Raw genomic sequence first — 24862 nt, 5'->3', positions numbered from 1 at the left:
TGATGATGTCAAAAAGATTAGGCCTTGGATAATGAGCGTCATCATCAAAAAGGGGGAGAATGTGGATCATGCATTGTTTTGATGATGTCGAAAAGAAATCACTTGATTGTCATCATCAAAAAGGGAGAGAATGTGAATGTATGTATACATGATTTTGATGATGCCAAAGATAAGCGCTTCTCAAGTTTGATCCAAGTCAAGAATTCAGATAAGCGCCATCATCAAAAAGAGGGAGAATGTAGATCATGCATTGTTTTGATGATGTTGAAAAGAAATCAATTGATTGTCATCATAAAAAAGGGAGAGAATGTGAATGTATGTATATATGATTTTGATGATGCCAAAGAAAAATGCTTCTCAAGTTTGATCCAAGTCAACAATTCAGAAATTCAGAAAATAACTCCCAAAGAGTCACAACTCTTCAGAAAATAACTCTTGAGAGTCAGATCTGTTCAAGAGATTTTTGAATGGTCATCAAAGGCTTATAAATAGATGACTTGGGACACAAAATGTATGAGAGAGATATTCCAAGAGAACTTCATTGCCAAATACTCTCTCAAAAGAAACTCTTGGGCAAACACTTGCAAATCCATTAAGAGTTTTTCTATGGACTTCAGTTGTAATATCATTCTCTTCAAGAGAGAATTCTTCTTTCTTTCTTCTCATTCAAAGAGATTGATTAAGGGACTGAGGGTCTCTTAAGTTGTAAGGATTCCTGAACACAAAGGATGGGTTGTCCCTGTGTGGTTCAGACTTTGTAAACGGATTTTTACAAAGGGAGTGAAAAATCTCAAGTGGGTTGCTTGAGTACTGAACGTAGGCACGAACTTTGCCGAACCAGTATAAAACTGTGTTTGCATTCTCTCTTCCCTTATCTCATTTATTTTGTTGCAATCAACTTTATCTTTCATGTTTAAAGAATATTATTAAATTGATTGTTGCTTCTTCTGCATTCTGAGCCTATCTCTTTTAGAAGGGGATTAAAAGTTTGTTAGTGAGAAATTAATTCATCCCTTCTTAAGATTTCTGAGGCCACTGGTCCAACAGGGTGTAGTTGGCAGAGGCCAAGTCAGCAGTAAGGCTTTAATTTGCTCAAGTAAATGGATAAGATTTGTGGTTTATATTTGCTTAGTTTTTGAATCTTTTAAAAAATGATGAAATTCGTATATTTTTATAAAAGGTAATATTATTTAAATATATATATATATATATATATATATATATATATATATATATATATATTTAAAAATAATATTTATATTAATGATGTTTCAAATTTGAACCTCTTGTTATTTTGTTCATTGTTTGATGTAGCTCCTCAAGTTTCTTATTTTACACCTTGTGTTTTTCTTTGTTGCTCATGTGGCCTAATTCTTTATTAATCATTTAATCTCACAGTTTACACCCAAGTATGTCTCATTAGTCATTATTGTACTTAAGCATAAACCTCTTTTATTAGTATGTTTAAACAAAAAAAAGGGCTAATAATACAGTAGACATAAGAGGACCTTCCCGTTGGCCGAAGAGTTAACTATGTAGCAAACGAAAACATTACTTGCCTACACGCACATGTGCCCATCATTTTTTATAGGAGTAGTTGTTTTTATTTATTTATTTACAATTATTGATTTATATATATTTTATCTTCACCACTAGTTTTTAGTTTAATTATAATGCATAAGTAATTAATTGAATCACTAAGGGCACTCCTTATTTTAAAAAGGAAATAAAACCAGAAACCTTTTAATAAACTTATTTTGTCTTTATATATTTAATCAAGCCTAGTGATCCTAGGACACAACAATTGGTATAGAATACATTTACATGCATTGCTCTTGTATAAAGACTTGCCCAATTTTTCATTCTACTTTTCCTTTTTAATTTTTTTTCTTATCTTCACTTGTTTCATTAGTTTCATCAAAATAGACCTTATGATAATTCATTTTTTAGAAAAAGAAAATTTTTATTTCTATATATATTTTGGAAATAACATGAGTGAGCTTCTCTTTTTAATTATTTAACATATTAGATGAGAACCTACAGTTCTTGACGTGATCTTTGTTGCTTTCTTGCAATTTACCAAGCACATGGTGAGTACTCTATTGGAAGATATAGTCATTCTCATCTCAGCTTTCACTTTTCCATATATTTATATTCATTTTGATAAAGAACAAGGAAAAGTGGAGTGAGAAGAATTTTAGTGTGTCACTCAACCTTGTTGGTAAATTTTTAATTAATTTAAATTAATACGTGTATCATTAACAATGAATGAAAACATAAGGTCCAAAAATATTGCAAGGAATATAACACTTTCTTTTCTTTTCTTGATTTCTTCGATCTAATTTAACTTGTTTCTTCCGTGCTTGAGCTTGAAATGGAATGCTTCTTTCGTGCCTTAAGCCTGATTAATTGATTGTGTTAATTTTATTAGTGGTTCTACTTTTTTGTTGTTAGCCTATGTTTATAAAAAAAAGTTAATTATATAAGTTGATTTTAGCTTATGTGAAAAGTTTAGTTCAATTTACCTTGCTATTTCTTCTCCTATAAGTGTACATAGAGAAGTTTATTCAAATAGGACCTTAATAGAAAGTTTTTTTCATATACATGTGTTGCAGTGTGTATTTCTTCACGACCTACTATTTATTTTATGATTGATTAGGGCTAGGAGATGTTGCATTCATACATGATGCGGCATGTGCTTTGAACCACTATAAGTGAATTTTGTAATTTATTTCTAACCAGGTCTTTGCTGGTGTTATGAATAAAAGTAAGATGTTCAATTTTTTAATGATAATATTTTTATTATTTCAATTTTTTTTAAAAAAATACATTCTAAAACAATTCTTGAAAAAATCATCTTAAAAGAGTACCTTCTAAAACGATTTTTAGGAAAATCGTCTTAGAATACCCAAATTTTTTATTTTTTATTTTAAAAAAAGAAATTCAAAAAAACCATCTTAGAATCCTCAGTCATTTTTAATTTTTTTAAATGATTCTAAGATGGTTTTTGGAAAGTGTACTTTCTAAAATGGTTTTTTTTTGCTAATCGTCTTAGAAGAGTATAATTTTCTAAGACAATTTTTTATGGAACCGTCGTCGAAAGTCAAGACTTTCAACGACGTTAGTTTCAAAGATAATTCAAAACCATCTTTGAATGTACGTTACAACCGTCATAAAAGACCTTTTTTCCAGTAGTGTTATATAATGAAAGGGTGTGAGTTAATAAGAATTAAGGAACATTATTTTTGTAACCACTATGTATTTGAAGGGTTATGACATTATGCCCATTTAGTATCTTAATTGAAGTGTTATGTAATGCCTATGGGTTGCTCTACTATAAATAGAGCACCAAACCATATAGCCAAGTGTACCAAATAAAGATAATCTTCTCCATTCTTTCTAGTCTCCTCTTCTATTTTTCTAACAAAAGCAACCCCAAAAGCTTGTCCTTAAGAATATCTACATGACCAATGTTTCCCACGATAACATTTAACCCAATCTCCATTGGAGTCTCGAATCAGACCACCAAAACCCACAATGCAAGGGTTCCCAACACAACTTCGATCAACATGAATAGAAAGTTGATCCCCTAAAGAAAGGATACAAGATACCCACCTCTGTTGTTGGGTCACATCAGAAGCCACACCACTAGGCTAATGACCAAATGTCATAGTCACCAAGTCAAATAAAGATTGGACCCGAGCCACAATCTCATGGTTGAAAATCATCTTTTCTTGAAAAATAGACTCATTATGAGCCTTCTAAACTTCCCAAAGAGCTTAATGATAGTGTAAACCAATTATGTACTATTAATAATCACAAATTACTATTAATATGACTTCAAAATAATTAAGCTAAATTGTCATTTTGGTCCCCTATAATTTGAATCCATGATTTTGGTCCTCCTATTTTTAAATTGAAACATTTAATCTCCTTATTTTTCAAAACCATCAATTTCAGTCATTTTGTCAAATAACCATCTTTTGATTTTGATGTGACATATTATTGCCAATGTGACGCTTATCTAGGTTGTGACATAGCGCTTATATGACAATAGGTTAAATAAAGTGAAAAATAAAAAATTGTTTAAGTAAGAATTGAAACCATAACCTTTTATAAAATGACAAGACAATAAAACACTATGCCACTTCCTTTGCTTAGTTAACTTTAAAAATGATATTTTATTTGCATCATTAGGTCTAGAGTTATTAATTTTTTCTAATTATAAAAAATTATAGATTGAAACTAATTTATTTAATATATTTTTTTAATTTTATTTTAAATCATTTTACATATTTTTATTGTGAATAGTTTACATATTTTAATTTTAATTTTACCAATTTATATTGAATTTCATAAGTTAATATTAAATGATTTATATAATTTATACAAATTTTGTAAATTGATTTTATTAGATAAATTATTGGTACTCTAATTATATAAATCAATATAGTTGCATCAATTAATGTGTAAATTATTTAATAATTTACACAAATTACATAAATTGATTTTAATAATTAAATTAATTTTATTATAATTATATAAATTAAAAAATTTAATACTTATATTTTTTAGAAAATTTACATGTTAATGTTTTCGTTTTAACCATAAAAATTGATTTAATAAATAATTTTTTATTCTAATTATATAAATAATGAAAATTAAATTAATTAATATGTAATTTATTATGTAAATTTATTTTGATAAAAATTATACAATTTTTTATTGTAATTATAAAAATAATAAAATTTTAGTATTTTTTTTGGAATATTTAAATAGGGGAGCTTTGGTGTATTATAGCTTTTATGTAAATAATTTACATATTAATTTATGAAATTTAATTATAAATTGGTAAAATTAAAAAAAAAATATTCTAAATACAAATATGTAAAATTAATGAAATAAAAGTAGAAATAGTTATATATTAAATAAATTTGTATAGTTATAAATTTTTATAATTAAAAAAATAATTAATATCTTTTGATATAGTGATACACATAAAATAATTCTTATAAAATTAACTAATATCAAAGCAAGTAGTGTAGTGATTTATTGTCTTGTCATTGTATAATATGTTATGCGTTCAATTTTTATCAAGACACTTTTTTATTTTTTTTACTTTATTTAATTGCTTGCCACATAAGTATTATGTCAACAGTTTATATAAGCTTCATATCAACACCAATATGTCCAACCAAGACAAGTAGTATAGTTGGTTTATTGTTTTGTCATTGTATAACATTTCATGAGTTTAATTTCTACCAAAACACTTTTATTTATTTTTTATTTTGTTTAACTTCTTGCTACATAAGTGTTATGTCAACCATCTATATAAACATCATGTCAGCACCAATATGTCAAATCAAAGCAAGTAGTATAATGATCTATTGTTTTATCATTGTATAACATTTCATTTCATGAGTTTAATTCCTATCAAGACATTTTTTTTATTTTTCACTTTATTTAATCTTTTACGAGTTAAGTGTCATGTCAAGAGTTTAAATAAGCTTATATCAATACCAATAGAGTGAATAGGCAATTTAGTCCCTGAGATTGTACCCATTTTGCATATTAGTCCCTAACTTAATGTTAAATTCAAAATAGTTCCTATCTTTGCATAAGTGTTGCAAAATAGTCCTTCCGTTAAATTTTAAAGTAACACCGTTAGTGAGGTTAATTTTAGTGCCACGTGGACTATCCAACGTGGCACTAAAGGATGACGTGGCATGACACATGGACGTGCCTCCTAAAAGATGCCACGTCATTTGATGATAACAAAACGAGTAAATAGGCAATTTAGTCCCTAACTTTGTACCCCTGTTGCATATTAGTCCCTAACTTAATGAAAAATTTAAAATAGTCCATATCTTTTGCATAAGTGTTGCAAAATAGTCCCTAACTTAAAAGATGTCAGAAATCGTGCTTAAAGTGTCCATGCATTGCAAAGGTTGTGTCTTGCATGATTTTTGGCAGCGTAGATTCCTCCTTGGATTCCTTGTCATCTTTCGATTCCTCTGGTTTTTTCTCTTCTTCTTTCTTTTCTTCTTCCTCTGCTTTTTTCTCCTCCACTTTGTTTTCCTCTGGGTTTTTCTCTTCCTATTCAAAACACACAAAAAAAAAAAATCAAAACCCAGAATGATACATTGATGGTAATTGAAGAAAAAAAAAAGAGGAAAAGAGAATGGTTATGCAGACCTCGCCCATTGGTGTTGACGGCTACATAGATAAGTTTGTTGCTATAGATTTTTGGTTCTTTTTATTTGTGCAAGTGTGTATGGGTTCTTTTTTGTATATATGCCTCAATTGGTTCGGAACCATCAAATTTGAAAATGTCACTCATTCTATCATCATCAAATGATGTGGCACTAAAATTGACCTCACTAACAACGTTACTTTAAAATTTAACAGAAGGACTATTTTGCAATACTTATGCAAAAGATAGGGATTATTTTGAATTTTTCATTAAGTTAGGGACTAATATGTAACAGGGGTACAAAGTTAGGGACTAAATTGTCTATTTACTCGTTTTGTTATCATCAAATGACGTGACATCTTTTAAGAGGCACGTCCACGTGTCATGCCACATCATCCTTTAGTGCCACGTTAGATAGTCCACGTGACACTAAAATTGACCTCACTAATGGTGTTACTTTAAAATTTAATGGAATGACTATTTTGCAACACTTATGCAAAGATATGGACTATTTTGAATTTAATATTAAGTTAGGGACTAATATGAAAAATGAGTACAATGTCAGGGACTAAATTGTCTATTCACTCATACCAATATGGTAACTTAAAATCAATATTTGACTTTAAATGGTCAATTGATGAAAAAATCAAAATTGATTATGATAAATAGAGATATTAAATGTGTCAATTTAGAAATAAGAGGATCAAAATCATATATTTAAAATTATAAGTTAATCAAATTATTATTATAAAAGTCAACAAATTTATCATACATGATGAATTGATGATTTATGATTGAATGACAACATAAAATTATTTTTGCATTTTTTTTTCTCATGTTACAAGCTTAAAATATATTTTTCGCTTTATAAAAAAAAGAGAGGATATTTTTCGCTTATAACAATTTTACTTAATTTAATTTAGTATTTTACGGGGCATTCCCCTCTTAGGCGGTATTAAAAGCTGGCTCAAACATGTTATAATTTGACGGAGCTTAAGAGCGTTTTGAATAGATTGTAGTTGTACCTAACATAGACTGCTATTTATTTATACAAAGAAAAAGACACCACGATGATGTACAAAGCTCCTTCGATCAATTTCACTAACATTTTTTTTTCTGTTTAAATATAATAGTTTTGACTAAATTTATTAACGTTTCTTGTACAAGAAAAGTTTTTTTTTTTAAAGGGTCCAAGAAAAGTTTAAGTAACGAGAGTTATTGCATTTAAATTAATCATGAGTCAATGATAATTATACGGGTTTTTCTGTTATTAATAAATGAATGAATACAACATTATAAAGTTTTTAAATTGATTTTTTTTTCTTCAAAAAATAAATTGAATTTTTTTATCATTTCTTTAATCTAATTACATACTTTTTTATCAATAGAAATATAATTCAGATATTATGAAATTTATAATAATTCATGTATATTGTTTAACTAATTAAACTAAATCCTATTAGTTATCATTTATTTATTTAAAAGTAATAATAAGATAAAATTACATATTTTATTAGCATAATTAAATCCTTCAAAATATATATTTTGGATCAGGTTTAAGACCTAACCTGATTCAGGGTTCGCTTTTTGATCAAATTCATAACTAACTATTCTTATCATTTAAATCACCTCACACTTATCCAAAAATAACATATATCATATTATAATTTTGAAATATGTTGTTTTAAAAAAAAAATATATGATGAAAATGAATAACATTTTTATGAAATCAACTTTGACTATGTTTGACAAAATTAATTGAAATGTTATCTGAAAGTTGAAAAGTTAGCTTATTAAATTATAAATATTCGATAAAATTAATTGTTGAAATGACTAAAAAATATAAAACGATAGAAAAATAATAAAATCATGATTTATTTTTAAAATGTAATAAGAAAAATAAATAAATATATTGAGGATAAAAGTGAAAAAGATATAGAAAGCTAGAAACTAATGTTTTAAAAAATGTTATTTAAAGTAGCTTTTCAAAAAATGGAAGAAGTTACTAAAAAAACTTACTTATCGAACAACCAAATAAGTTTTTCAGCTAGTAAAAACTAGAAGTTAACTGAAATATCTTACCGAACATAACTCTTATAATCATTAATTCTTTTTTTGTTTTAGTAGACCATATCATTAATATTTTTCTAACCTATGTCAGAGGTCATGAGTATCTTCCAACCCACTAAGTTAAAAACTAATTCAGTTTGCAAAACATGACTGTCGCTTATCCAAGAAAATTTTACACATGATGTGAATCAAACACATATTCTCCCGTTAAATAGATCATTTTTACTTATGTGTAATATGACCTTACACCATTGCACCAACTCTTTGGGTTAGCAAATTAATAAAAAATATAAGTAAAAAAAATATACATTAAAAAATTAAAATGATAATTATTTTGAAACAATTTATTTTTCTTTCTCACATGACAATTATTATAGATAGCGGGAGTAATTTCTCTCCTTACACACTATGAGCCATACACATAAATATCTAGCCCATCTTTATTCTTACAAATATGATAGTATTAGTGTTATGTTATAGATATGCATATTTATTAATGTTTGCCTCGTGTTTAGAGTTGTGCTAATTTGAATGTTAGAATGTTTTTACAAGTATATCACCATTAACGTATCTACTAAAATGTTTCCACTCAAGTTAATTCAATCTCTTCCTGAACACTTTATTTGGTATGTTGGAAATAACATGAATGAAGAGGGGAGGGGAAGGAAGAAAGAAAGAAGAATTACGAAAATCATGCTTGCTTAATAGCACAAAATAGGAAAGAAATATATATATTTTTTAAAATAGTGGATCTCACCGCTAAAATATCCACTTTCACATGCAAAGATTTGGTAAGAAATATTCGTTGAGTTTAATAGTTGACATAAGTAATCCTCTCGTCACGATCATTTATAGCTCAAATCCATCTAATTTCTGGGTTTGTGGTCATGACAAAATTGACTACACCATTTTGTAGTCAATTCTTAATTGATTTTCTTCGCCCATAGGTTGTGTTTCATATTAACAAATCAATTGTCCTCAATCCTGTCATTGAGTTTTTGTGTGTCGTGTACCTGATGAGCAAATCAATTTTGCACAACCTGTGATCAATTTTGTATGTTGCGGTGATAAAATCAAATGAACTATCTTGGAGGCCAAAATTGATTATGGGGTTTGTGCCAAACCAATCAATTTAGTTAAAAGTAAAAATTTATTATACAATCATAATATTTTTTTTCTAACATAATCAATTATACATTTCAGTTAGTCAATGTGTGGAGATATGAAGAAGAAAACAAAATTTTATATTATGAATGTATGGATAAAACTACATTTTATTAATAATCTGATTTATTTTCATATATTTTTCTTTCAAACCAAACACCCTACCAAATTTATTTGTACTTTTCTCTCTTATGTTTCTTTTCATCCGAACAACTTTTATTTTTACTCTATTTTTTTTTCTTTTCTCACCAAAAAACCTATTACTTTCGCTCATTTCATTTCCTTCTTTTCTACCCAACAGAGTATAAATCCTATACACATTAACTAATAAGTATTTTTTAAGACAAAATTTATTCTAAAAAACAGTCAAATCAAAATATTTAGGACCTAACGAATATAAACATGACAAGGAGTGAACCTATGAGAAGATAAGCAAGGAAGCATTTAAAATAAATTTTCAAAAGGTTTTGTAAGCTCATCAACCTCACCACATAAAACATCGAGTCTGTTTTGTAAGGAACTTTGGTAACTTATATTCTAGTTTGACCAAAACTTACCGTTAAGCAAGAATCACAATAAGAATGAAAAAAAATTATCTCTCGCCTGTTCTATTTTTAATTTTTTAAAATACTTATTTTGAAGTTATATAAAACTTAACTATTTTTATATAAAAATTTGATTGTTAAAATAATATAAAACTACTTCAGAAAAGCTTTTAAAACTAAAAGAAAATGAGAAAGAAATTAAACAGCCGTCAATCTCTAGCATTTTATTAACTCTTTAATTACACAACAAAAGCACAAAACAGTACCACCTTCACGAATAATACGTGAATAGAACAACTCATTTAAAAAGTAGGGATCGATAAAAAATAAAAAATAAAAGTAGGGATGAACAAAATTGATAAATTGAACCAAACTACCGTTGTATTGCTGTAAAAACAAGCGAACCAAAATGAACTGCATAATTCAGACCGTATTGCTTCAAACTATCTGAATTGAATACACATCTTATTTCGAAACATATTTTTCAATCTCACAAAGTTACACTTCAATTTAGTTTATACACTTCGATATAGGAACAATTCAATTTTTTAAAACTAAACTAAAGACAATCTCTGTTCAGTTTTTAATTCAAAACAGTTCAATTCTTTTTAGTGCAGTTCAATTCAATTGGACACAAATTCATTTTAAAAAGAGAAAAAAATTATGCACAAATTCATTCTAAAAATATTTTATATCATCATCAAATTACAACTCATCTCATTATATATACATGCTAATTTTTATGATAATTACTTTAAAAATATATCGACAGTCTTTTGTAATTAGATGAAGCGTAATGCATAATTATTAAACTCAGAAAAAAAAGAAAAAAATTATACTTTAAGAATTTTACAATCATTCATTACCATTTGCATAATTTTAAATATCAACGTAATTTATTTTACTTCTTAAAAAATCATGATAATTTTAATTAAAGAATTATTTTCATCAATTAAAAGTTTTGATTAAATCCCAGAAGACTTTTTTAATATATAAAAATCTTTTAAAATCCTAATAGAATTCATCTCCTTAATTCAGTTTGGTTTTTTTAGCAGCCCTAATAAAAAGTATACGCAAGTACCAATATCTTCTCCTGAATCCCCTTGAATTACGCCAATAATTATTTTATTAATTACAACTTATCTCATATTAAAACTGAGAGGCAATAATCAAGAGATTCTGTACAGAGTATTTCCGTCAATCCGGATTCCAAACGTTGCAGTGACTTCCCTCTTTGCAGCTATATGTACAAGGGGTATAAAAAAAATTCACAAATTTGAATCAAATAATATTTAAAAAAATAATTTGGCCTTTCTTATAAATAACAAACCCGATTTTCCTGCACAACGCCTAGGGAAATATCTGCTGAATGACTGTCTCTGCATTTCCGTTGTATTGTGCAAGCAGATGTATGGCATCAGCCCTAGGCAAAGCCAAAAACTCCTGCATTCCACAAAAACTCAAATCATTAGAAGAAACCCTATTATGCCAAATGAGTTGTATGGAGGAGTGTAGAATGAGTTTCAAAGCTAAACAACATCAAACAATATTCAAGACATCAATATTATTTAGTAGCCATAAGAGAAAAAATACTTATTATAGAGTTAATGTACAGGTAGACACCCAAGTTAACTTACAAGAAAAACTGAAAGATTCAAACAAACTGAATGCATTTGTTTTTACTACCTTGTAAAAGAAATAATATTTGATGGCATATCCATGAATGGGGTCAAACAAACTGAAATAAAATCGGACAGAATACTAAGAAAAAGGAAGGGAAAAAAAATCAGTGCAGACACCCATTGAGACAATGGTAGAGATATTGAATATTAATGCCTTTGAAGTTGCAAAAGAAATTCACCGATGAATTGCTTTGATGACAAACGCAAATTTACATTAAAAAATTATGACAGTGAAACCACAATTTTTGAAATATATTTAATGAAAATTTTTCATTACAAGTAGCCGAACAAGAAACGAATGGGAGATATCAAAACGCATGGAAAGCTTCAGAGGTCAGAGCATCGTGGCACAATAACTGAATTTTTAATTTTTATTTTGCATAAAAAATTAATGGAAAGAATCCATAACTTACCATTACTTTAAGTATTGCACCTTCGTCACAGATGACATCCCTTGAAGATGCTTGAGTTGGACTGCTACCATCTTCTGACATCCTGGTGCCTGAAGATACTGTAGCCTGAGAAGATCCATTTGTGCAGCTATCAGCATACGACTTGGATGTAGAGACTGGTGCAAGGAAGGGAGTGTTGGCTTCTTTCAAGGAATCAAGCCTCAAAAGACCTTCAAAACGATCTTTGCACATTTGAAGTTTAAACCACTCATTATGAGTATAAAGAGTGGCTCGCATTATTTTCATGAGCTGAGGTTCTTCAACACCAAGCCTTCGACCAACTGCAACCTATTCAGTATAAAACAGCATTTCACATTCAAAAAAAGATAACGAAGTAAAAACATTCATATGGTATTAAAGAAATTAGAAAATAATAGAACAAAATCCTTCACCGTAGATAGCAATGGAAAAGCTTTCAGATGCAGAATAATACATGAAACCACATTAACACATGAAATATCACACTATAAAGAACCATGAACAAGAAAATTCCATTTCAAGACAAGCAACATGAACAAGAAAATCCCATTATCAACAAAATACGAAGAAATGGCATTAATTGATGATATATTAGATTGGCTAAAATGCACAACACCTGGAGAGAAGCAGCTAGAGCATGTAGAGGTAATGCATTTCCAAGAGCATCTTCATTAGGTCGTAGTAAAGCCAAAAGAGTTTCCTTCAACGGCTTTAATAAAGCAGGATCACAAGCAGCTAAAGGACCCAAATGGGTGCAAGCAACCTTTAAAGCAGTATTATAATCGCCAGAGCTGACCAACTTGAGGAATTCAACCTATAGACAGGACCAGGAATCCTCATTAAAAGATAACATTCCCAACACAATTATGCAGAGCCCTATGACATTCCCTGGCACTCTCCTATAAACTTAATAAATAGAAGCCACTTGCCTGCTTGAGTTGGAAGAGCAAAACTGAGTTCTGGGCAAAGAAATTAGGATCAATTGCATTGACCTCCTCAACCGCTTCAGCAGCCATTCCTTTGCTAGCTAATTCCTTCATTCCCAACAGAATCTCATATCTATCTTCCACATTACTAATATCATGTACAGAAAGCTTTTCAGAGCCCTGCAAAACAATATTCTGTCAATAATTAATCTCCTTGACAGATTACCATCAAAATTGTCAAACAGATACCTGTTTCTCCTTTGATATAGTTGAAACAATAGTACTAATGCTATGCTCTTGCTTGCTGTTCTCTTCCAAAGAAGCATTGGGCATGTAACTATTGTCATCATATCGTCCTCTCCACCGCTTGCGCTTGCTCCTTTCTCCATTCCCAGGCAATCTGCTTCGCTGCAAAACACTTGCATCTTCATGTTGCTGTGATCCACTGGTACTACAGTCTTCATGAATGCTTGCGAGTTCAGAAGCATATCGTACTTCAAAATCAATTCGTCTCATGCTTGTCACATCAGTGTTATTTTCAGGGGAACCATCCATCTGAGCATTGGTAACAGAAGTTTCACCATCAGAATGCTTGCTGGCATTACAGTCTAGCTCAAGAGAACAATCCCTTGATGAGCAATACCCAGGGTCTTGTGGGTTGAATTTCACAGTTTCTGGAATAGGTTGCTTCCCAGATGCTAAGTTCATCATAAATTGACAAGAAACAATCAAAATAGTATAATGATATGTTGTAACTTGGAATAGAACTCTATACTGCACAACACCCATATTATTAGATTACAATGCATATAGATAAAACAATCAACTTTAAATTTGAATTTAAAATTTTTGGTGATACTAAAAATCCAATGAAGATTAATGATGTGAGAAAATGCCATGAAAAATAAAAGTAGCATGGAAGTATACACATATCACACACACAAAGAGCAAGGATTCAGCAGAGATGTTATACCAGAGTCAACAATGCCTCTGTAAACACAATACTCTCTAACAAGCTGATCGAGAAGGGGAGCATCCAACCTCATCCGGCATAACTCATTCTGCAACAAAAAGAATACAACAATAAAGCTATGAAGGTAACATTGGTTAAAAAAATTAAAGGTCATCAATGCATCCAAAAGTTAATAATTTTATTTTTTGAAAGTCACCAAAAGTTAATAATGAAAGAAAATGAAATCAAGGAAGTTGAATCGGGATACAAATCTTGAATTGGAAGGCCCATTTTCCGAATCACGAATTGAATTGCATTGTGAATTGTAAGATTCACAATCAATAATAAAACATAGCATATGCAAACTAACAAAGACATATTAAAGCATTATTCATAATCAATAACTAAAATAATATCTAAAAGTATGATATGAATGAGTTTAGCTAAAATTTGTTATGATGTAATATTAAAATTTATAATAAATATTCAGTTATTAAAATTATTATATATTACAATTTATAATAAATATTCTGCTATTAAATTTATTTAAAATATTTGTATTTGAAAAACTATAATAGATTTCATTATGTTTTATAATAGATTTTATAATAAAAAGATATTAAACAGTAATTGAAATAAAAGCAATTATCATATCAATTAAATATTTTTAATTTTTTTGGTAATTAAAATATTTTTTATTTAATACCTGTTAAAGGTTAGGCCAAAGTTGCTGACGGTCCAAAGTCAATAGTTAAAGTTTAAAACTGACGGTCCAAAGTAAGTAGTCAAAACATGGTCTGTCTTGCAACTAAAACACAAAAGTTGCTGAAGTAAGAAAGAAAAAAAACTACAATACACTGTCGTTCAGGGTTAGGTCCATTAGGGTTGTGAATCGGGTCATTTCTTTTCTCTGACCCGCTAGATGCAAGTGCACAGCCATCGGCGGAGCAGAAGTTAGACCCACGGTAGTTAGTATCGGCTGTTTGTGATACGATACAATTCACAACCCTCTAACTTCATTGCCTCCTCTAACTTCCATTCATGGCTGCGCTTGCATCTTGGGTCAGAGAAGAGAGATGGCCATTCACAACCCTAATCCTAAATGACAACTTTTTTTTTTAACTTTAACTGCTTTCGTTTTCAGTTGCACCGTGTTTTGACTTTTTTTTGTTTTGAGAATATGTGGTTTAACTTTTAACAATTAATGTTTGTATAGTATCAAATTAAAAATAATTAATAGATGTCATAATTTTTTTTTTTATTTCAATGACTGTTAGATACCTTTTTATCATAAAATCTATTATAAAACAGTAAAATCTGTTATAAAATTTCAAATACAAATATTTAATTAATATATAATAAATTTAATAGCAGAATATTCATCATATAATTTAATATATAGTAATTTTAATAATAGAATTTTATAAAAAAATGGAATACTTATTATAAATTTTAATATTATTCTATTATAACATATTTTAGCAGAACTCATGCATCTAAAGCTCCAAGAGTTTAGTTATCCATCATGAATATGTGCTTTAATATGTCTCTGTTAGTTGCATATGTTATGTAATAGTATTAGTAAGTCAATAGTGGATTGTTTTTATGGGTAATAGTGCAAGAAAATATATTAACCTGAAGAAAGGAATACTCAAAGTAGAATTAAAAGATATAAGCCCAGCATAAAAAAGAGATAATAAGCTAGAAATTGAGATTTTAAAGTCTTTTATTATATAAAAAAAGGTAATCTACACTAGACCGGATTATATTTTAAAAAATTAATCCTAAAAGTAATTTATATGTAACAGGAGCAATTCATTGCTAATATTTAAATTGAAGCAAAAGCAGATGAATTTTGTAAATTATATGTAACCTGAAATGCCAGGAACACATCACCCTTAGTGAATCTCAAGCTATCAATTGCCCCTTGTCTTGTAAGCTCTACAGCATGTGCAAGAGCCTGTATGTCAACCTGGATTGCAGATTAAAACATATAGCTTCAGCTGAAAAGTGATGCATGTACAAATACAAATAGAAAATGGGGGAAGATGTGCCATTTATACAAATATGTGAAGGCAGATTCATCAATTTCTTCTCAAAGAATATAACATTCACCATTAACATGCACTTGACTTCTGATAAGACATCCTTCCATAAGATATACAACAGTGGAGAAGGAATAATAGCAGAGGATTAAGACCCACAAGAGCATTTCTGAAAGGTGTGGGATCAGTACGCTGTTGGTTTCATAATACCTGATTATGTGGCAGGCGGAAGTGTGGATCAAGTGCAAAATTGGGTAAAGGAAATGAAATAAGAGAGGAGACAAGACAGAACAAGGTAAGAAAAAGAGAGAGAGCAGGGTAAGAAAAAATCTGAGGAAGAGATTCAGAGTACAAGATCAAGGCCTTTTGAATGACTACAGCTTTTCCATATTTTTTAACTTAAGACATTTCCCCAGTAAAACCATGTACTGGTGCTCATATGGCACTGATATCGTATCATGATAACTTGAGTGATAATATACACCGTACATACCATTTTCTTTCATTTAACTGATCCAGTCTCTAACAACTTCACAAGGATTTCTAAAATTGTCGGCATAGATATCTCACCTCATCAAAAGGTGGTACTTCATATAAAATGTCTTGTGGTGTTGCAGGAGGGTCACGCTCTTCAAGGAGCAATCTTTCAGTCAGATCAGAGATGGGTGATGTAATACCTTGACGTAAACAATATACCCTGTGTATGCTGTAAAAAGACAGGAAATACAAAAGTACAATAAAATGTCAAATTTGGCAAAAGAATTCCAATAAACTGCAAAATGCATCGCAATAAAAACAGCCTAGTTTGACCAATTACTATAAACTTTATGAGAAGAAGCTGATAGATAACCTTATTAAATATCTCAGAGCCATTGAAAAAATTGGGTCATAGGCATTTAAATGAGCCCTTAACATAGAGGACATAAATCCGGCTAAGTCAAGCCTCCTGTGTTCTGACCACTGCATAAAATAAGCATTAAGCAAGCATGATCATGAGCTTAACAAATTCCTATTCATAGAAAAATACAAACAAAAGTATAACATCAAACACAAACCTCACTAACAGAATTCAAAAAGGGTCAATACAATTTCCATCATTATTAAAAAAAAAAAAACTTCGTACCCCATTGCCCAGAGGCTCTTCGCTATGCGAAGGTATGGGGGAGGGATATTGTACGCAGCCTTACCCTTGCATATGCAAAGAGGCTGTTTCCGGATTCGAACCCATGACCAACAAGTCACCAAGGCACAACTTTACCGCTGCACCAGGACTCGCCCTCAATTTCCATCATTATTATCAAATGAAAATCAGTCCATCTGAAAAACTTTTAAAAATAAAAAACTAATGGGAGATAACATGTTCTGTCTTCTATAATATTATTTTCCCAAGAAAGAAATGAGTTTTTGTAAGAGCATGGACATATCCTTAGAAAACAGTTGGCAAGATGCTGCCAGGTGAAGATGCCTCTCTGACACATATAAGGGTGCCCTAAAAATCAAATAAAAACCATCCAACAAGTGTTTCTACTTTCTGCCATTAACAGTAAGTTAAGGACATAACATAACATACATTACCACAAAAGTCAGGCATCTACTAACCATCATACAAAATAGATAAATGATTAATGGTTTTTCTAAAGTGTGTCCAAGGGCACATCTTAAGAAGACAAAATTACAAAGTCTTCTATTGAAAAATAAAGCATCTAATATATAAAAAACATAAAGTCATTCTATGTTATTTTTTAAGTAATTAGAAACATTTATTTAATGTAGTATATTTACAGCTTCTTAACATGTGCTCATGTTTACACATTAGAAAAGCTTAAGGATTTATTCCAGGCATGACAATTTATACTATTAACCTATGGTCCATGCACAACAACACTACTGAAAGAACATTTTGCATTCTTAATTGTGTAAACTTTCCATAGAAAACCATTGCAACATTTATTTACTTGCAAAAGCCGCAACCAGATACCATGTCTGGGGTGGAGCACATAATTCATTATTTTTTTTGAAAAAATAGGGTATTGACATCCCCCAAGGTAAATTCCTATTACATATAACACCCTATTTTTGGAATATTGCACCTTGGTATTTACAAAGAAAAATGGTGTGGGAACAGTACAAAAAGTAAGGTCCATATATTTATTTTTTGAACAAAGGGTGTTGAATAAGGGTGTAAAACAAGTTGAACCAAGTTGTTTCCTTAAAGCTCAAGCGTGGCTTGTGAAAAATTAACACACTACTCAAGCTTGGCTCATTCGTTTAATAGAGTCAAAGTTAAAGCTTGTGTATGACTTGCTTAAATGAAGCTTGAGTTCAACTTGTTTAGTATGGTATATAGCTTGATTATTTTCTTTCCCTTTATCAAATCTCTCCTTAAAAGTATTTCGTAAGTTTAATAATTTGGTATTTTTACACAAGAATGAATTAAAAATAGAATTACAATTTAAGAAGTAATAGAAGTAATTAAACCTATACCTTTTGTATGCAACATTTTAATTTCTCTTGAATTAAATTTTACTATCTATATGAAGGGAAAATTGCACTAAGCCTCGTTAAACTCTAGACCATTTGTCTCAACTCTCAAGTCTAAAGTTGTGCCAATTAATCCCTAAACTTTAACTAATGTCCCATAGATTCTTTCATCAAGTAGCCATTTTAGATTCTTACATCGATACACCATTAATGCACTATCACAGTTAATCTTAATTGTCCATCAATATTCTATACTAAATCTAGACAGACCCTTGATTAAGTTATTTTTCACAAATATGCTAAATAAAGAGAAAAAAATAAAAGAAATTCAATATTTTGCTTCTCTGCGCAGCATTTGATGATACTTGGCTTCTCTGCTGTAAGACCCATGTCATACTTATTCACCTAGGAACCATAGTTATAAATCTCATATAGTGGTGTGTAGCGGCCAACCACAAAAACTTGATAGACTAATGGCAGCTATTCTAAACTTTTATGTACATATTGTATAATTTCTATTAACTCCGTCTATGGTCTATAGCCGAACCCAAGCACGGATAAAGGAGAAGTGTTGTGTTATGGCCTCAGCAGTCAACATAAAACTTGTCAAAAACCAAAACATGAATAACTCACAATTGTAAAATATAGTTTCTAGTATATACATATACAACAACAACAACAACAACGCCTTATCCCACTAGGTGGGGTCGGCTACATGGATCAACTTCCGCCATAATGTTCTATCAAGTACCATACTTCTATCCAAACCATTAATTTCGAGATTCTTTTTTATAACCTCTCTTATAGTCTTTTTGGGTCTTCCTCTGCCTCGAATTATTTGTCTTCTCTCCATCTGGTCTACTCTCCTCACTACAGAGTCTACCGGTCTTCTCTCTACATGCCCAAACCACCTAAGTCTATTTTCCACCATCTTCTCTACAATAGGCACTACTCCAACCCTCTCTCTAATAGCTTCATTTCTAATTTTATCCTGTCGAGTCTTACCACACATCCACCGCAACATCCTCATCTCCGCTACACCGACTTTATTCTCATGTTGGCTCTTGACCGCCCAACATTCTGTTCCGTACAAAATCGCCGGTCTTACCGCAGTCCGATAAAACTTTCCCTTTAGCTTGATCGGTACCTTTGCATCACATAACACCCCCGATGCTTTTCTCCATTTCATCCATCCTGCTTGAATGCGATGATTCACATCCCCTTCAATTTCCCCATCATCCTGTATTACAGACCCAAGATATTTAAACCGTGTGACTTGAGGGATAATATGGTCTCCTATTTTCACCTCTGAGTTAGAAACCCTCCTTCTTTTGTTGAACTTACATTCCATATACTCCGATTTGCTTCTGCTTAGGCGAAAGCCATGTGTTTCTAGAGCTCGTCTCCAAGTTTCCAACCTCTCATTCAACTCCTCCCTCGACTCTCCAAGGAGGACTATGTCATCTGCAAAAAACATGCATCTCGGCGCTATCTCTTGGATTTGTTCCGTGAGGACATCCAGAATTAAGGTAAAAAGGTAGGGGCTAAGGGTTGACCCTTGATGTAAACCAATTGTGATGGGAAAATCGTCTGACTCTCCACCCTGTGTCCTAACACTAGTCGATACCCTATCATACATATCTTGGATAGCTCGAATATATGCAACCCTAACCCCTTTCTTCTCTAGAACTTTCCACAAAATCTCTCTAGGCACTCTATCATACGCTTTCTCCAAGTCAATAAAAATCAAGTGCAAGTCTTGTTGGGCCATGCGATATTGCTCCATCACCCGCCGTAATAAATAAATCGCTTCCATGGTCGACCTTCCCGGCATGAAACCAAATTGATTCTCAGTAACTTGAGTCTCCTTTCTTAATCTCCGTTCGATCACTCTTTCCCATAATTTCATGGTATGACTCATGAGCTTGACTCCCCTATAATTTACACAATTTTGTATATCCCCCTTGTTCTTATAGATTGGCACTAACGTGCTTCTCCTCCATTCCTCCGGCATGCGTTTTGACCTCATAATTTCGTTAAAGAGTTCGGTGAGCCACTCAAGACCTCTATCTCCAAGAGTTTTCCACACTTCAATAGGTATGTTGTCTGGCCCCACCGCCTTACCATTACTCATTCTTTTCAACGCTTCCTTTACTTCCTGTTTCTGAATCCGACGATAGTACTTATAGTTCCGGTCCTCTTCTCTTGTGTCTAGACTGCTAGAGTCATATCCATATCCATCATTAAATAAGTTGTGGAAATACGCCTTCCACCTTTCCTTGATATCTTTTTCATGCACTAAGACTTTGCCTTCTTCATCCTTAACACACTTTACTTGATCCAAATCTCTAGTCTTCCTCTCTCTACCCTTAGCAAGCCTATATATAGATCTTTCTCCGTCCCTGGTTCCTAGAGCTTGGTATAGTCCGTCAAAAGCTTGGGCTCTTGCCTCACTCACCGCCTTCTTGGTTTCATTTCTAGCTATCTTATACTTATCCCAAGTTTCAGAATTTCTACACCTAGACCACTCCTTGAAACACTCCTTTTTTACTCTAACTTTGCTCTGAACATTTTCATTCCACCACCACGATTCTTTACCCCTAGGTCCAAAACCTCTAGATTCACCCAACGTCTCTTTAGCCACTTTAATAATCTCTTGGGACATCTTGTTCCACATATCATTTGCACTTCCTTGTGATTGTCCACACCAACCCTCCCATATCTTTTGTTGGAAGATTCCTTGTTTCTCACCCTTCAAGTGCCACCATTTGATCCTTGGTGCTACCAGAGGACTTCTTCTCTTTGCCCTATCTCTAATTCTTACATCCATAACCAAAACTCTATGTTGGGTAGTCAAGCTCTCTCCCGGGATAACTTTACAGTTCAAGCAATACTTCCTATCAGACTTCCTGATAAGGAAGAAATCTATCTGAGAACATGTCCCTCCACTTTTGTAAGTGATAAGATGTTCCTCTCTTTTCTTAAACCATGTATTGGCTATAGAAAGATCCAAAGCCTCCGAAAACTCCAAGATGGATTTACCCTCCCCATTCATCTCCCCTAGGCCAAAACCCCCATGCACCCCCTCAAAACCTCTAGCCACGCTACCTACATGTCCATTGAGATCCCCTCCTAGGAAAACTTTCTCTCCTTGGGGTATATCCTGAAGTACCCCTTCTAGATCCTCCCAAAATTTTACCTTAAAGTGTTCTGCTAACCCAACCTGAGGTGCGTACCCACTAATAACATTAAAGGTGTCCTGTCCCACTACCAATTTTAAGACTATGATACGATCTCCTACTCTTCTTACATCCACGACATCCTTCTTCCACTCCTTGTCCACAATAATCCCTATCCCATTTCTTGATCTGATTTTTCCCGTATACCACAGCTTAAATCCCGAGTTGTCTAATTCTTTCGCTTTTTCACCTGTCCACTTAGTTTCTTGTAGGCACATAAAATTGATCTTCCTCCTCACCATAACATCCACTATTTCCATAGATTTTCCAGTAAGTGTGCCTATATTCCATGTACCAAAGCGAATCCTCCTGTCATGAACTAGCTTCTTTACCCACACCCGTTCACGAAAATGTGGGAACCCTTACTTACTTTTCACTACATCCGGGCAACGATGCAGCGGCTCTTGCTCTTTTGACACTGTACTCGAGCCATACAGCGCGTTGCTTCCGGGCAACGACCTAGCATTCACATTATTACGTAATTGATCCATGTCATAGAGATTCGACAAAGTTTAACGTTGGCTGTCGAAAGCCTAACACAACCCTCTCCTTTTATCCGGGCTTGGGACCGGCTAAGAATAGCAGAGCTACCCTAGGCAGGATTCTAGTATATACATATACATGGCCAATTTTTTTTTAAAAGAATATTACTGAGTTTATGACACATTCAAAATTAACAATAAGAAGTAATATACAAGCAACTAACATCAAAAGTTAAGGAAACAAAATGTTGCCAGAAACAGAAAAGAATGTTGTAGTTGATGGAAAAGGGTCAAAGTTCCCAGAAGACTGCTTGAGAATAGAAGGTGTTTGGCGATAATGAGTAGCTGGGTTTCAGAATTCAGATAGAATGGCCATGTTTTGAAACAGAGAGAGGGAAATTGATGTTTGAATTGGGGATGGAATATACTTTTTACATTTACCCCAAAATGCCACCCGCACCAGCACAGGGGTAAAACCAAGGGGGGTTGCTACCCATGGGCATTGCATCATTATAGCATGTTATTACCATGATTTGGACACTATTTTGGTTGTGACAGTCAAAATCTCACAATCTCTACTTCTTGAGTTGCAGTCACTACAATGCACTATGCTATAAACGAAAAAAAGAGTGGTCTGTATACAGTCATTCTCTTACAGTCTCTCCCTCTTGAGTTGCAGTCATGGGTCACAAAAGGGTTCTGCAGCTTTGCAATGACTACACGGAAGACTATAAAGCATGCCCATCCCCTTCACTCATAACTTCTCTATAGTTATTTCATTTTCTCATTCTAAATTCAAATTTGACCTGCAAATCCACTCTAACATTGCAAGCCAATAACCGTGTCATTGTTGCCTCCCAGGATTCTAAGACCTGCTTAGCATGGAACACAGGGATGAAAAGCAAACCATGTTTTTCCATGCAATCTGATTCAATTGTTGTGTTTCCTAGGCAGAGACTCTAATGGGTTAGCATAGCATGCTTAAAAAATTGAATATTTTTTTTATGATAGATACGGTCCTGATTTAGTATAATTGAATTATTAAACTCACTGTTACAGAGTTAATCAGCGGAAGGATTTGTCTGCTAAAATAATTGCATTTAATTGAACATTTATAAGTAGAATCAACATACTTAATGGGTAACTCAACAATTTATACCCTACGAGTGCGAAAGAACACCACAACATGGAGTGCAATAAGTGCTAATCAATGTGCTTTGCTTAACACACATCAATGAGCATCTCATTCAACACACTATCTTCTCAACAAAACTAGCCACAAAAAACAGCCCCAAGAGCTAGCAAAAGCAGAGAATTAAAACCAATACCTCATTCGCCACCGGAGAATTCTTATCATCCTTGTCATATATAAACGCGAGCAGAACATGCTTGAATTCCTCATACGCTTCCTTAAATACAAAACCAACCTTCAAAACCAAATCAAAACAAAACAGAAACAACAAACAATAGCGCTAATTCGAATTCACGATTCAGATACCGGATAAGCATCGAGCGCGCAAGGAGCGAGAGCCGTCCTCAGACACTCGATAGCAGAGTCTCGATCCTCCGCTGTCCCCTTCCGCAGAAGCTCAATAAATTTCTACAAAACAATAAAAAAATCAGAACAATAATTTGTTCTGACCTAATACTGAATCCGAGGTATTGTCCGCTTTGGTTCGTAATTATGAACTTAAATTACCTTTTCCCTCGATTCAATTCCTAACCTATGTGAGACTTTTTTTTTTTGTGACGGAAAAAAGAGGAAAACAAAAATTAGATAGAGAGAGGGGGGGGACCTGTTTGTGCAAGCGGAAGAGAATCTTGTGGTCGGTGAGGATGGAGGGGGCGTGGAGGCGGAGGAGAGCGACGGCGGCGTCAATGGCGCCGGTCTCGACGGCGCGTCTGATCTGGCGGATGACGAGGCGGGAGTGATACGAAGACGACGACGGGGACGGGGACGGGGACGGCGACGACGACGGCGCGGAGGAGTCTTCGATTAGGTTTTCCGATTTGGCGAAATCGATGAGCAGAGCGTCGAGGGCTTCCCAATTCACCGGCGTGGACTCCATTGCGGTGGGGAGAGAATTTTGTGAGAATCTGAAGAATTCTGAAATCTGAGTGTGTTGTGATGTGGTGTGGAAGAAGGGTAGTTTGGAAATTGGAAAAAAAATGAGATTGATTTTGATTTGTGGGTTGGGTTCGTTTACTCTGGGCAAGAAAGGCGGCGATGTGGGAGGTAAATATGGATTGCGGTTCTCAGCTTTATAGCTCCTGCCACCTGTCTCTTTTAAACTCGTCTTTCTTTATCCTCTGTCAGATCATAAGTGTTTTTCAATCTGATGGGTAAGATATTCCTTTCATTCATTCATTTAGAAATTAATCTTATATTACATTATTATCATTGGCTAACATTGTGTTTAATGTAAGATAAGTTTGAGGTGAAAAGAGGAAGAAAAAAGGAGAAAGTTAGTGAATTCAATTTTCCTAATTAACAAAATATTAACCATTTAATATATGTGAATAAAAAAAAATCTTATACGACTGCGCTATCCAATGGGTTAAACTCATATTACCATCATTCATTGTTTGTTCTTTTTTACTTACTGCATTCATTCGTTCCCTTTTCCGTTTAAACGACTTTTTTACCGTGAA

The 24862-nt window shown here is 32.3% G+C and overlaps 1 protein-coding gene across 2 annotated transcripts; it reads right to left on the bottom strand.

The window, feature by feature from the left end:
• Positions 1 to 11060: 11060 nt before the first annotated feature.
• LOC100777538 (uncharacterized) lies at positions 11061 to 24467 on the bottom strand. 2 transcript variants are annotated; one of them, XM_006600927.3, is made up of 13 exons: positions 24007 to 24467; positions 23709 to 23810; positions 23539 to 23619; positions 16859 to 16968; positions 16579 to 16714; positions 15837 to 15935; positions 13985 to 14072; positions 13261 to 13709; positions 13015 to 13191; positions 12702 to 12899; positions 12068 to 12394; positions 11303 to 11415; positions 11061 to 11212 (listed from the first exon to the last, which is right to left on the bottom strand). In XM_006600927.3, the coding sequence occupies exons 1-12, from the start codon at positions 24277 to 24279 to the stop codon at positions 11323 to 11325; spliced, it is 2133 nt and encodes a 710-aa protein (XP_006600990.1). In that variant the 5' UTR covers positions 24280 to 24467; the 3' UTR covers positions 11061 to 11212; positions 11303 to 11322. The 2 variants fall into 2 exon arrangements, with proteins under 2 accessions (XP_006600990.1, XP_025982253.1); XM_026126468.2 differs by having other exon boundaries at positions 11061 to 11415; positions 24007 to 24466.
• Positions 24468 to 24862: the final 395 nt, after the last annotated feature.

Source organism: Glycine max, chromosome 17 (assembly GCF_000004515.6).
Source record: "Glycine max cultivar Williams 82 chromosome 17, Glycine_max_v4.0, whole genome shotgun sequence".
Classification (NCBI taxonomy): Eukaryota; Viridiplantae; Streptophyta; class Magnoliopsida; order Fabales; family Fabaceae; genus Glycine; species Glycine max.
The sequence above is the reverse complement of the archived record's forward strand: the minus strand, read 5'-3'. Positions and strand labels throughout refer to the sequence as shown.